This window comes from Apiospora phragmitis (assembly GCF_038363925.1).
Source record: "Apiospora phragmitis strain CBS 135458 chromosome Unknown utg000014l:1.0-1827420.0:1.0-1829600.0, whole genome shotgun sequence".
NCBI classification, from domain to species: Eukaryota; Fungi; Ascomycota; class Sordariomycetes; order Amphisphaeriales; family Apiosporaceae; genus Apiospora; species Apiospora phragmitis.
The window spans coordinates 1044065-1057378 of NW_027117414.1; the positions used below are offsets into that span (position 1 = coordinate 1044065).

General features: G+C 51.0%; 5 protein-coding genes across 5 annotated transcripts; 2 read left to right on the plus strand and 3 right to left on the minus strand.

The window, feature by feature from the left end:
• Positions 1-350: 350 nt before the first annotated feature.
• On the minus strand, positions 351-837 carry PG994_014947 (60S ribosomal protein eL38; the record flags this gene model as incomplete). Its single annotated transcript, XM_066866356.1, has 4 exons — positions 351-406; positions 486-620; positions 709-742; positions 808-837. 4 exons carry the CDS (start codon positions 835-837, stop codon positions 351-353), a joined length of 255 nt encoding a protein of 84 aa, XP_066708032.1.
• Positions 838-1319: 482 nt separating this feature from the next.
• Positions 1320-2783, minus strand: PG994_014948 (oxidoreductase family protein; the record flags this gene model as incomplete). Its single annotated transcript, XM_066866357.1, has 4 exons — positions 1320-1695; positions 1753-2440; positions 2497-2659; positions 2718-2783. Coding segments are annotated over 4 exons (1293 nt in total), but the record flags the coding sequence as incomplete, so codon positions are not given.
• A 2110-nt stretch (positions 2784-4893) lies between these two features.
• PG994_014949 (aldolase) lies at positions 4894-5865 on the plus strand (the record flags this gene model as incomplete). The annotated part of the gene is made up of 3 exons (XM_066866358.1): positions 4894-5329; positions 5368-5627; positions 5683-5865. 3 exons carry the CDS (start codon positions 4894-4896, stop codon positions 5863-5865), a joined length of 879 nt encoding a protein of 292 aa, XP_066708034.1.
• Positions 5866-6877: 1012 nt separating this feature from the next.
• PG994_014950 (FAD dependent oxidoreductase) lies at positions 6878-9751 on the minus strand (the record flags this gene model as incomplete). Its single annotated transcript, XM_066866359.1, has 4 exons — positions 6878-7239; positions 7350-8358; positions 9490-9687; positions 9746-9751. The coding sequence occupies 4 exons, from the start codon at positions 9749-9751 to the stop codon at positions 6878-6880; spliced, it is 1575 nt and encodes a 524-aa protein (XP_066708035.1).
• A 483-nt stretch (positions 9752-10234) lies between these two features.
• Positions 10235-10808, plus strand: PG994_014951 (uncharacterized protein; the record flags this gene model as incomplete). The annotated part of the gene is made up of 2 exons (XM_066866360.1): positions 10235-10277; positions 10342-10808. 2 exons carry the CDS (start codon positions 10235-10237, stop codon positions 10806-10808), a joined length of 510 nt encoding a protein of 169 aa, XP_066708036.1.
• Between the last annotated feature and the right edge of the window lie 2506 nt (positions 10809-13314).

Here is a 13314-nt window from a genome sequence, read left to right on the forward strand (position 1 = left end):
GGGCAGCATCCAAGGTATTCAGTCGGAAAACCACCTTCTCGGGACTGTTTGCCATCTTCCATGGAGCTCGACCGCCAACACATTGCGTTCACGGGTCGCAATAGAGCACTTATTGTTTTTAGAGATTTCTTTTTCTTTTTTGTTGCATGAATCGTCAGCTATTTTGCCGGTGTGGCCCAACAAGCTTCAATTCGCAGGTATGCCCTTGACGCCGGATTTGCTGTAACCGGACGTGCTCCCTTGGGAGCAGTGGTCCATCATGAAAACGTCGCCTCGCAAATAGCAGTGAACACCGTGTCGCATCCCAGATCCCATGCATTCCGCCCGAACCTCGTCATGCTATTGTCGCTCTATGCGGTGTGCTTGCCCTTCTTGTTCTTCTTCGCAACCTCCTTAATTTGCAAAGCTGCGAGGCAATTGTTAGCATTCCACGTCCTGGGAATCGGCATGGCCATAACGAGGTAAGGGCGACAGTTGTAACGTACTAGGGGGCAGAGACTGCTTGAGCTTCTCGGCCTTGTCGGTGTCCTTGAGAACAAGAGTGTAGAGGTGCTTGCTGCAGCGGACCTTGAACTTGGTCTGAGTCTGAGAAGCCTTCTTGTTCTTCTTTATCCGCGCAGCTACATCGAACATTAGTTAGCACCATGAATCGTCCGTGTTCCCCATTTCCATTGCGATCGCATCACTTTCGGGTCGAATTCGACATACAGGTGGCATCCTTGCGGCGGCAGATCTCAATGAACTGTGCGGAAAGCAAGTGTCAGCAAAACAGTTTTCTAAAAATATGGCGAATCGATCTTGCCGTACCTGCTTAATATCGGCGATCTCCTGAGGCATCTTGGCGGTATTTTCTGGGTTGGTCGTCGAAGCGTAGTGGTGTGAGGATTCTCGAAGATTTGGCGGTGCTACTTTTCGATTTCGTCTCACAAAAAGTTGGAAATTGTTCTGTGGCCTGGCGAAAAGGTGAGAGATAATCAGTGCACAGTCCATTTCCCCCCATAATTGCGAGATGGAGGGCAAAGCGCGCAAATGCTCTTATCGATACCTACGGACTACTAGCGCTTTCCCCTCTCCCTACGCTACCTGCTCCACTCCAACAAGTCTTTTTGGTGCAAACAAAGATCTCGGTCGGACAAGCATCAGGGGGAATTCTTGCGACGAATCATACATTTTCATCCTCGGATGTCATTCAAGTATATTCAGTATTTGTACGGGAATTGTAGTTCTCTATACGAGAGATAATGTGGTCATATTATTCAACGAACCTATGCTAATAGCACACTACCAACTTAAGAGTCTCCTGCCCCCACGTTGAAGCTCTAGATTAATTTCCAGACGCCATCCTTGACCTCGATCTTCACTTCACGGGCTTCGTCAATGGCTATCCGCCCGGCATGCAAGATTGCAGTGGTGGCGATTGTATTCTTCAATGTTGGCAGCGGTCGGGCGTCCAGCTCCTCAAGCTTGATGGCGCCTGAATTCAAAGAGTTGCAGGCGTCCACAAATTTCTCGAAGGAGATGTAGCCGTAACCAGTTTGTCCGTTGAAGTTGCCCTCCTCATCCGGCGCATACTTCATATAGAAGGGGTTGAACCACTGAAGCTGGCCAGCTGAGTCATCCGCAACGTCGTAGCCGCGCTTGGCTTGGTTGATCCGGACTTCGCCCCCTGAAGCCATGTAGTGAAAGTATTGGTTGCTGCAAACAGTCAGGTCATGTGTACTCAATGTCCAGGTAACCGTTATTCCAACTTACCTATGGACGCCAGCCTTTTGCGGGGCGGTCCATGAAGCTGTGTAGACTCCTGTGGCAATCTTGCTTGGGTCGCCCTGCTTTTGCCATGTCACCATCACAGTAATTGTGTCTTCCGTTGCAGGATCACAGCCGAGGCTGGTTGCGATGCCCTTGGCTGCTGAGGCGGAGACCTTGACAGGGACAAATCCCTGTTGGGTCACCATAGAATCACAGATGTCAACATGGTGGCTGTTGAGATAGTAGGAAATGTCCGAGTCGATCCCCGCCCACGCCTTGAACGTTTCCAATTGCGACTTGGGCTGAGACATGTAGCTGTAGAAGTAGTTGAAATCGCCCAACTTCTGAGCCTTATATCGAGCATCGGCATAGGCCGGGTCGTACCTCTTGTGATGCTCGATGTAGACGAAAACATTGTTCTTCTTTGCTGCCTCGATGAGCTGTGTATGGTGGTCCAACGTCTTGACCGCAGGTTTTGTGATCATCACATGGATACCCCTCTCGATGGCATAGAGAGCGATGGGAAAGTGGGTAGTATCTGGTGTAAAGATGGTGATTGCATCCCCACGCTTCAAACCATCTATAGCGGATTTATAGGCATTGGGGTCTCGGACACCATTGGCTGGATATGAGTCAAAGGAGCAGTCTAGGTTGTTGTAGACCTTGGCGATGTTGGTCTCAAGATGTTGCCCTTGTATACTGTGAGTTCAGGGCTCTGATGTTGGGGGGAAGCGACTCCTAACTTACTAATAGCAGGAAACTTGGTTCCATTTGTACCAACCATGCCCAAGTTACCAACCTTGCCTCGTCGGCGGAGGTCGAACAGTGTGAGGCCCACGACGCCAACTTTCTTATCTGAGCCCGAGGCTCCTCCGCCAACAAAGCCGGTTGTGTATTCGCCCGTACCGACCTATAATTTATGTAATAGTCAGGGGAAATGTAGTCCGACGCAAAGGAGTATAACATACCATAAGCACGTTCAAGGGCTTAGAGAGACCCGGTCGGAACGACCGATTTGATCGCCTCGGCGGCCATACTATTGCTTCGGAGGAGTAAGTTCGGTGACAAGAAAGATACAACACAGAGGATGCTAAGATGTCTCGAGAAGAATTGAGCCCGCTTCTGGACGTACTTGTGTTGATGTATATCGACAAAAGCGCTCAAAGAGACTGTACAGCATGCGTAATATATATACAGAATGTTGCTATCTACATTGACCTATGAGCTATTGCCGGAAAATCCATGAGGGGCAAATACCTTACTTACATGTAGGTACAGGCGGCAGGCCTGCAGTGGTACACACCTCAAGATGTAGTGACTGGCATTTACCAAGTATCAACCTTTTCTCCGCTTCGAAATACTTCACGATGAGATTAGAGCTTACTATCAATACAACTGGGTTTAATGTCCTCCTCGATGTTGAGATGCTCGCCTAAAAACCTATCCTTGCCACTTGATGGTTGATTTATGTATTGTCATGTCGGAGAGCATCTGCAGAATCTCTTGATAACTTGCGACAGTCGTCGGGATGCTGCCCCGCCCCCGCATCAGGGATGGTACAACCTGCCCCGCGTGTTCTGGGGCTTTTTGGAACAGGTGCAGGACATTTATTTGATGGAGTTGATGAAGCTCTTCCATTGGCGGAACAATTCGAGTGGCTTTGTTCCACCAATGCACGATGGTAGGTACACTGAAGGTGGCATTTCTCGCGATCAATGAAGTTCGAGTTCCCAATACAATACTAACCTACGGACTCGCCAGGACCGCCTACGTAGGTATTCCCTCAAGTTATCTCGCGCAGTTAGACCATGAGCATGGGACTTTCTACCATCCGGCTGTCTACCCAGTCTCTAGCCGAGTCGTCGTCGAATACATCGAGCCCGAGAACGAGCTACCTGCCGAGTCTACCAAGATAAATGGGACAACAGCCCACCACAACTGGCTTCTCCATACTTTTCCTTGCTACAATCATGCCACTCCATCTTCGTCTGGGGAGGAGGGGTCACAGGACTCTCTCTGGAATACCTCGACTAAACTGACCCGTAAGTCCAATAGCCAAGTTCTACGGAGTACCCGCACTAGAGTTGCACAGCCATCAAACAGACTTTCACTCCAAGGGCATAACGACGGGGACCCGGGACGGTATCTAGGACAATCAGTTGTAAACTAGGTGTCCTGGTCCAACGTAGGTGAGCTACAGGACGCAGTATGTACAGTATGTACAGTATGTTAGCTACTTGAAGAAATCTCGACGTACCTTCTCATCTGTCCTGTCCTGTTCCTCCTTGCTGCAGATCACCCCTGTCCACGCACATCCAAGGTATGCATCTAGACCAATGCACTTATTCACTTCCCACCCAATCATGCTTGCTGAGCTCTTACTGGGCTCCTGTCTCTCTGACTCGCACATCCTAGGGTCTTCACTGCCCGCCAGCTGTTTTCAAGAGATTTCATGGAATCCAGTCGATCCCCAAAACATATTCTGCTATCAAGGTCAAATCTAGATGGCTATCTATACCGGCACCGGGGATGTTTACTGTTGAAGACCGAACGCCTGGTGAGAATGCGCCATTAACTGCCCACCAATGATGTTGGATATATACATGTCCGTCATTGCTCCTCTGCGTGTCCAACCTCCGGCGCAAGCAGGTATGTATGATGCTCACCCTTACACACTAGCTTAATGCACATAGGCAACTTACTCGAACAACACACGACCACGGCAGTATCCGTTTTCTCACTTGTTTCCACCTAGATCTGGTTCTTTGGCTCTCCTATGGCCGGAAAGCAACTAGGTGGTCTCCATTCTCGGACCAATGTCACTACGAGCAGATGACACAGTTCGGGTTGATCGCACTACTTGCTTGACCCTTATCATCCCTGCAAAGCTTCGAGGTGGGCATCAACCATTAAGTTATGAAAAGCAAGCTTTAATATTCGGTAAGAAGTACTCCAGTTGGGCATACTATAAGTAGTATGCTGGGCCATCTTTTATCCCCTATTCCTCCACCCCATCATTGTGCCTCTCCACTTCGGTACGTTCTCTTCTTGCCTTTTCTTCATAATACCGCCTGCAAAATTTGGTGGTAATCACCCAGGCCGTTCCTGCTTTCTCCTACTTCAAATATCCAGCCGAGAACCATCATGGCTGTAAGCGATGGCCCCACGACCACACGCAGGCCACTGCCATGTGGCATCTATGCGCCAACCATGACTTTCTTCGACTCTGAGACCGAGGAGCTGGATATCCCGATCATTAAGAAGCATGCGGAGCGGCTCGCCAAGGACGGTCTTGCTGGGCTTGTCACGATGGGTTCCAACGGTGAAGCCGCTCACTGTACACGCGAGGAGAAGCTGGCAGTCACCCGCGCTACTCGAGAAGCTCTCGATGCCGCCGGCTTCTCATCCACCCCGATCATACTCGGTGCCACCGAAGGCAGCGTCAAGGGAACCATCGAACTGAGCAAAGAGGGAGAGAAGGCTGGCGCTGACTACGTACTTCTGCTACCTCCCAGCTATTTCCGTGGCCTGATGGACGAGGAGGCCATTGAAGGCTACTTCACTGCCGTGGCAGATGGCAGTCCGTTGCCCTCGTCCTCTACAATTACCCCGGTGCAGTGGCCGGCATCGATATGGACTCGGATCTGCTCATTAAGCTCGCAAAGCACCCCAATATCGTTGGAACCAAGTTCACCTGCGGGAACACCGGCAAATTGACTCGTGTGGCTCTGGCTACCAACGCAAAAACACCTAGCTCGGAAGGCAGCGGGTACATGGCCTTTGGCGGCATGTGTGACTTTACCGTGCAGACTCTGGTCTCTGGTGGGAGTGGCATCATTGCCGGCGGCGCCAACGTGATGCCCAAGGTCTGCGTGAAGGTATGGAATCTCTATGCGGAGGGTAAGGCGGAGGAGGCCGTGGCACTGCAGGAAGGTCCTGTCGCGGGGCGACTGGTTCCTGACCAAGGCGGCCATTGCTGGCACCAAACAGGCCATCCAGAGCTACTTTGGCTACGGCGGGTATCCCCGAAGGCCGCTCAAGTGCCTCGACCAGGCACGTATCTCGGCTATCGCCGATGGCATCCGCGAGGTCATGGAAGTCGAGAAGTCGCTGTAAAAAGGAGCTCGCCCCGTTAAGTGCACAAAAGGGTTAGGCTCCAACAGGTACCCAGCTCCTATTTAGCCGTGGCGTTGTTCAACCACACCTTTGGGCAATGCGGAGTCTCATGAGAACCTACGGTTGGGCCGTTTGAGGCTCGGGGGGATGCTCCGTACCCCACACTCGCTCTGTGTATCCTGATACATCATCGTGTTTACGCTTATGGCTTATGTGATATCCGGAAACATGGAATTTCAGTCATGAGCTTTGTGCGACGATAACCATGACAATGGAGACGAAAAGCAACCGGATGGGTGCTCTCCCATGCAGGTGGAAGGGGGTTGAAAGGTCGTTGCATCTCAGTGCCAGCAATATCTAAAAGACATTCATTCATTGGTTGCATGACTGTCATCTGACTTTATGGTCGTGTAAGACCAACTTCTCATTTCTTTGGATGTATAGAGAGAGAGATCTCTACTTTTACAGTACTTAGCCCATATCTTCTAATATCGCCTCTAGTTAGAGCCGGATGAAGGGAAACATTTCCCGTATTCTTCCCCATCATATTTGCCAGCCTACTTCCGTTCCAGCCTGTACTCCCTGGTGAAGTCTTCAACAGATCTGATATGTCATTTATAGCACAAGGCAGGAGGAGCCAAGTCTCTCTCCCCTCGTTTAGGAAAGAGGGGAATCGAGTTTAATTCTATATATGAATACAAGCTTGTCCGGTCCCCTCATTCCAGGGCCGTCGAAATAGGGGCAGTGGGCGAAGCTTGGCTGCGAGTTGACCGGGAAACTAGGCGCACCGGTCCAATGACATGACCGGTGTTCTCTTTGACTTATGTAGCAGTCCAATCACAGCATTAGTAGATTGTAAGCTAACTGGGCCGAACAGCGCGCCCGATCTGGGCAAATATTCCCTAGATCTTCACCGAGAACAGGGGTCAAAAACTAACTTAGTCCCGGCGGATGCATCGTAGCTGAGAAGTTTGCAGTCGTGTCCCGTCTAGTTGATATTTCCAACCCTGTATCAAGACAGCCCGACCTTGTACTGTCGAGGATCCAGCTCGTCGATGTCAGCGCTCTTGGGCGCGCCATTGAAGATGTACTCGCTCATCAGCTTCCCCGTGGCCGGGCCATTCTGGATGCCCCAGCAGGTGTGGCCGGCCGCTATCCATAATCCTGCCACTGAAGTACCGCCTACGAGGGGCGATCGTTCCTCGCCGAACCTCATATGTCGCGGTATGTAGCAGGATTGTTTGGCTAGGATCGGGGCGGACCCTAGCGTCGAGCTGACGGTGCCGATGTAGGCAATCAGATCGTCACACTGCGCCTCGTCGCACTCGGCCTGGTCTGCCGCCTCCGGCAACGGTATTGTCGAATCTGGTTCGCCTATTGTATTTTTTCAGCTTTGTAGCGCAATGATGAGAAAGGAAGACAAGGATCCCTCTCGGTTTAGAGCTGGCCAGGGAACGTCAAAAGGAGAGAAGTCGGGAGCTTACCACAAGCATACACCTCTCCGCCGGGCCGTGCATATATTTCCGGATCCACCCGGCATCTATGTCTTCGCTTTTGACCCTGTGCCGCCCGATGAGGCGGCACCCAGTTCATTGGAAGGGTGATATTGGTGAAAACGGCATACGGGCTGACGTCCGCCCCGAATATAACACTATGCACCCTCAGACCCTCAATCTTTGCGTTGGGTATTAGCTTCCCAGACCACGGGCCCGCCGCGACGACGACATCCGAGACGCTGCGGATGGTTTCCAGCTTGCCAGATTCACCATCGAGATACTGGACGCTGTCGACATTGGTCTTGCCCAGAGTAAGCGAGATCTTCGTAACGCGGGCATCAGTCTTGATGACGACACCTTTCGCTTCGGCCAATGCCGCGATCTGGGTGGTGAATTGGAAGGGGTGGACCTGAGCTGTCTCGGTAAAGCCCGGCTGCCCCATCTCGGCATACTCCTTGATGAGATTGCTGTCGACCCAGTCCAGGTCGGTTGGCAACACGGATTTCGTCAACAGCTGTGTTGCGGCCTTGTCTTGCTTGGGCAGCTTTTCCCACTCCTTTCCAAGATCGTCATCTGGCTGCCGAGCGCCCGGCAATGGACCGAATATTCCATCGCTGTTCTCGAGCTTTGGCACGGGACTGCTGCTACCACTTAGGCTGTCTGTGTTGTTGATTGGTTGCGCCCCATTACTATGACCGTTCTGTTGCCGACTACGGGTTCCATTGAGGTCCTTATGCTTCAGCGTGGCGGCCACCTGACCACAGCCGACGGTCCGGTATCCCCACCGCTCAGCTCCGCCGTGCTCTGCTGCCAGGTCGGCATGCAGCTGGTAGGACAATGGAACTATGCATTGGGGGTATGCCCATAGCCCCAGTAGCCCGCCAGCTTTCCCCGATGCGCCGGCGGCGATTGAGTTTGCTTCCAGTAAGGTGATGCGATGGAATGCCGGGTTGAATGAAGGGTGTCGTGACAGGTAGTAGGCCGTGGTGCGCCCCAACTATCCCTCCACCTGCAGCTTGTCAGATTGGATATTAATGGGTATCTAGGAATAAGTAGGGGCTAGTGCATTGTGATGTTGATGTAAAGTAGCTTGCACCTCATTCGCAAGGCTGGGCGTAAGTGAATCAGGTTTTCTGGTGGATGGAGCTATAGACAGGACGCTTGTAGATGGTTTGAGACGAAACAACATAACTGTAAGAGCCATACATACCTATTATGATGATGTGCCGCGGCCGATGCGGATTCGGATCCATTGGCAGCACTGGCAAGCGTCGGGTTAACAAGATGTATATATACGCGTATACGATGTAGCAGATGGGGATCTAGTAGCTCTCCTTCTCGCTGTCAACTAGGATCAATGAGGCTGCAATGAGATTGCACGTCTGGTGTTAGTCGATGCATGCAGGTGATTACGATCCTTTTCTGGATGCGGAAGTGGATGATGTGGTTGTGTATTTGCGGAATCCGCCAAGTGGTGGTTCCTGTTGAAATCATTCAGTCGGAGTTAATGGAGCATGTCTTGTCGGTGTCTTTCAGTGGACATGCATCATTACCTACCTGCAATGTGAAGATGTAGATGCACCTGCATGTAGCAAACAACTTACCAGACTTCCAGCCTTAGGTCACCCATTTGGTGCAATACAATCAACCTAGCTTTGGGCTGCTTTACGTACCTGGCCCGGAATTGAGCACTCACTTCACACAACAGAAACTCGAGCTCAGATTGCATCCTTCACAATTGATTGTCCAAATGATCTGCTGTCAGACAGAGCAGGCCGACCCAGATGCAGGGCCTACTCCAGATACTTTACGCACATAAGAAACACACTTAGTGAGGGGTAGAGAACCCTAAGAGTCGGCCCATCACCGCTATCGGTGGGCCGATGAATTATGCTGTGATAGGCGGGGCATCAGTGTCTCTCAAGCAGTTGCATACCTATATTTCGAACGTACCAAGGACATTTCCTTCTCTGGAGACTACATGTAGCAAGGCACAGCTTCTCCGGATATTTTGTCTTTTACCCCAGTCAATTGCTGTTCGGGGACATTCTGACAAATTTGGTTCTGCTTTATGTTAGGTACTTAGGCAGGCTTGGATAGGTAATCAATCGGTAGTCGGTTACACCACCAGCTCCCAGCTGAAGTCGGAGCAATATCCAGTCCAGAATCTATCCAGGCTGCCAGGGTCCTTCTGCAGGGTCCACAGGGCTTCCTCGGATGCGGACTTGGTGCGGCATTCCTGCCCTGGAGGCTGGACGAGTTCACCACTTCCAGCAATTGCATGACGAAGCTGGCACTCGGATCGCGAGGCTGCCGAGGTAGAGAGCTCGGAGATTGGCAGCATTGACACATTGAACAGGAAAACCCCACGAAAACCCACGCACGCACATTGCCGCAAATGTTTCGAAACTCTAACGAGCAAGCGGGAGTGTCCAGTGTTTCGCCCGCGTCAACTTGATTGATTGATTGAATTGACTTCCAGGCGGCCGAAGGTCCCCGGCTCCACACACGTGGGCGCTGTTCGCATTACATGTAACATCCCGAAAGATATAAAATCATCCAAAACCCGACCGTCTGCTAGCAGGTCAGCGTCCATTTAGTCTCTTTCACTTCATGCAACCAGCAAGATCATTGTCCCGGTCTCTTCGTACGTCTTTCCCGGAATACTCCGTAGCCCAACGCAACTTGCCGGTCGCGATATACTGACCTGCAGCTCTCCACAAGGTACCGTCCGCCCAAATAGCTTGAAGCATCTTGCTCCATTACGCATCTACCCCACTTCATCTAGCATCGTGAAATCTTCACTTTCTGCGCCTTCGACGAGCAACCGCAGCTTCACCACCACTCAACAGAGATCATTCAATACCGTCAAGATGGCCTCAGCAACGACCTTTTACGATTTCAAGCCCGCCGATAGTATGTGCCCGCCTTCTTTCTAACCTTCGCGTAATCACTCTAACAGACCACCCCCCACCTGCAGAGAAGGGCAATGCAGTGGACCTGTCCGAGTACAAGGGCAAGGTAGTCCTGGTAGTGAACACCGCCTCCAAGTGCGGCTTCACGCCCCAGTACGCCGGCCTCGAGAAGCTGTACAAGGACATCAAAGAGAAGCACGGCGAGGACTTCGTCATTCTGGGCTTCCCCTGCAACCAGTTTGGCAGCCAGGAGCCCGGCACCGACGACGACATCCAGAGCTTCTGCCAGGTCAACTACGGCGTCAGCTTCCCCATCATGGGCAAGACTGACGTCAACGGCGACCAGGCCAACCCTCTCTTTGAGTGGATGAAGAACGAGAAGCCCGGCCTCATGGGCCTCAAGCGCGTCAAGTGGAACTTTGAGAAGTTCCTTATCGGCCGCGATGGCAAAGTCAAGAACCGCTGGGCCAGCACCACCAAGCCCGAGTCCCTCGAGAAGCCCATCCTGGAGGAGCTGGAGGCCAAGGCGTAAGTCAGTCTTCGCTCGATTCTTGATTGGCCGAGTTGCAGCCAATACTTGGAGGGAGGGGAAAGCGATGACTCTGGCAAAACAACATGACAAAAATATACCAAACAAACACGAATATCCATTTAACTTGTTAGGACTGCCACGGCCAAGATGTAGATTTGGACTTCCTGCGTCCTTTTCTCTTGCGAGGTACACTGCTGACGGACGACTTGGGGCTGTTACGGATCGGTGAGTAGCACGGTCTGTCCTCCAGTCATGCATGTTTCTTTCCTGGTTTTCTGGGCGCAGTTGATGCCTACGCAAAGACAATCATATTGTCTGTCGAGGCCTTGCTATGAGGTTAGAATAGATCAGGCTTTTTATGTTGATGTAGGAAATTGATACCAAATTCGGCTTTTCGTTCCATCAGGCAATCACGCGCCTCCTGTCATGTGATCCACGACATTAGCCGTGTCCCTTACATGCTTGCCAAGCAGAGTATCATGTACTGCACGGACGCGATGCACAGCCGGCACATATGATGTGATAGGGATTTGTGCAATCCTCCTGATCCAAGTACTATTCTATGCTTTACGGTATCTGCCACTTCTCCAAGACGGTATGTCGAAATGTTACACGTACTTACTCACGACTTGGAGCTCTTGAACTCTGGAGACTTGTGAACTAATCACTTGCTGCATAGCATGCTGCACCAATATCCGAAGACATCCTCGTAAAGGAAGTCAAGACCAGCATCGCCGCTTCAAAGGATCAGAGAAAACTTTCGCGGACCTAGTGTCACGGCGCTACATCAGCACACTCTAGCCAACTGAGCCAGGCCGTCCCCAACCGGGCAAAGGGGCTACATTCCCAAGTCAGCGTCTTGGATGTCTGCTAGAACTTATCACCGACCCCTTACACCTAGCATGATGTACGTGTACATGTTTGGAGAATCTTGGTGCCTATCGGAGAAGCTTCTCTTCGTTGGTGATATAGCTTCGGTTTTCTTGACGAACCAGCTATGACTCCAGATACGACTGCTGTTGTGATATGCATATGATACTACGTCCCAGATACCGCTTATAATTGATCTATGTCTCTACCTATCCCTGTCGTCGGCTAAGCCAACCGTCTGGAGGCGAGGAACACCCACATATGCCTTCTTCTTCTCCTGCGAGTGAAAGGGGGCAAGCGCTGGCTAACGTTGGTTCTAGGAGGAAGTAAGGATGTATGTGAACCTGGCATCTATGCATGGGCGATCCACCAGAAGGTATCTCACCAGAAGCCGTATTACTTCACTTATAGCGGACATCATGCCGCCTGGACATTCATTCTACTCCAGATACCGCGAATCCGTAAACGGTGCCAATCTGCTCCCTTGTCCACGGAGGGCTCTTTGATACATAATAAGAAATCCTCAACCGCGTGTTATTATTAATACATCATCACTTGAACACTGCTAGGTCTACTGATGACCCTAGCTGTGAGCGTCAGCACCTCGAATATGTTCCATTGCGGGTTGAAGACCAGATGGAGGCCTCCATGGGCACAAGAAAAGCGCCCCGCGCAATACGTGCGTATACTTGTATATCATGCGGGCTATCCGGAAGTTTTCAACATAGTCGAAGAAGGCTGAATCGCTGCCAAATCGAAGTACATAGCCACCACATGTCTGCCGGTCTGATCATGTAGCAGGTCTAAAGAACGCAACCAAGTTACAAGATCGAATTAACTATATTGGCTTTACGACATAATAAATTAAGATACGATATGCAGTTGCGGCGGTTCCTCCTTACACTCAGTTCGAATGGTCCTCCTGCTAAGCCCTCGTCCCCCTTATTCAGCAATGCTTGAAAGAAAACAACCGGACTCCTTGAGTATTCGCCATCTGGACCGAGACTTTAGTTAATCAATTGGTACGTCCACTACTAACTCATGGTGAAATGTGTATATACCCTGGGTATTCCGAAACCAAAAAGGTTATGGCCTTTTTGCATGCCCCTATCGTACTTGTGGGTTGCCCTGTGGCAATATAGTCGGTCTCAGTATCACTTCTATGGTTAAGGGGCGAGTTGTATTAATGAAGATTCTACACAATCATATGGCTTTTAGATAGTAATTCATCTATGTCTAATTTCGTACTGATAACATCCTAACGAGTACTACAAGCCTCAAGCTTTTTGTGAAAGCACTACCCCATTATCCTTCCCCGAAGAAAAAAGGACATTCAGAGGCTGTATAAGGAGCCCCTGATTGCTACATACCCAGAAAGGAGCCGTATCATCCGTAGCTACCTCTTTGTACAACCAGTATGCATGACTACATTGACCCCCTCGCAGCCATCCAGACCAGTGTTCCCCTCTCTCTCAAGTAGTTCCGAGGTATCGGTCCGCTCGAGGCTTCAGCATGATGATTGAACTAACTTCAATGTGGCCCGCCGGTCATGATCAGAACCTAGTCCGTCACGTCTATGGTGTGTGGTATAGGTAAAACGCGCAATGACGATGGTACTCATCCTTCCTTTCTTGCT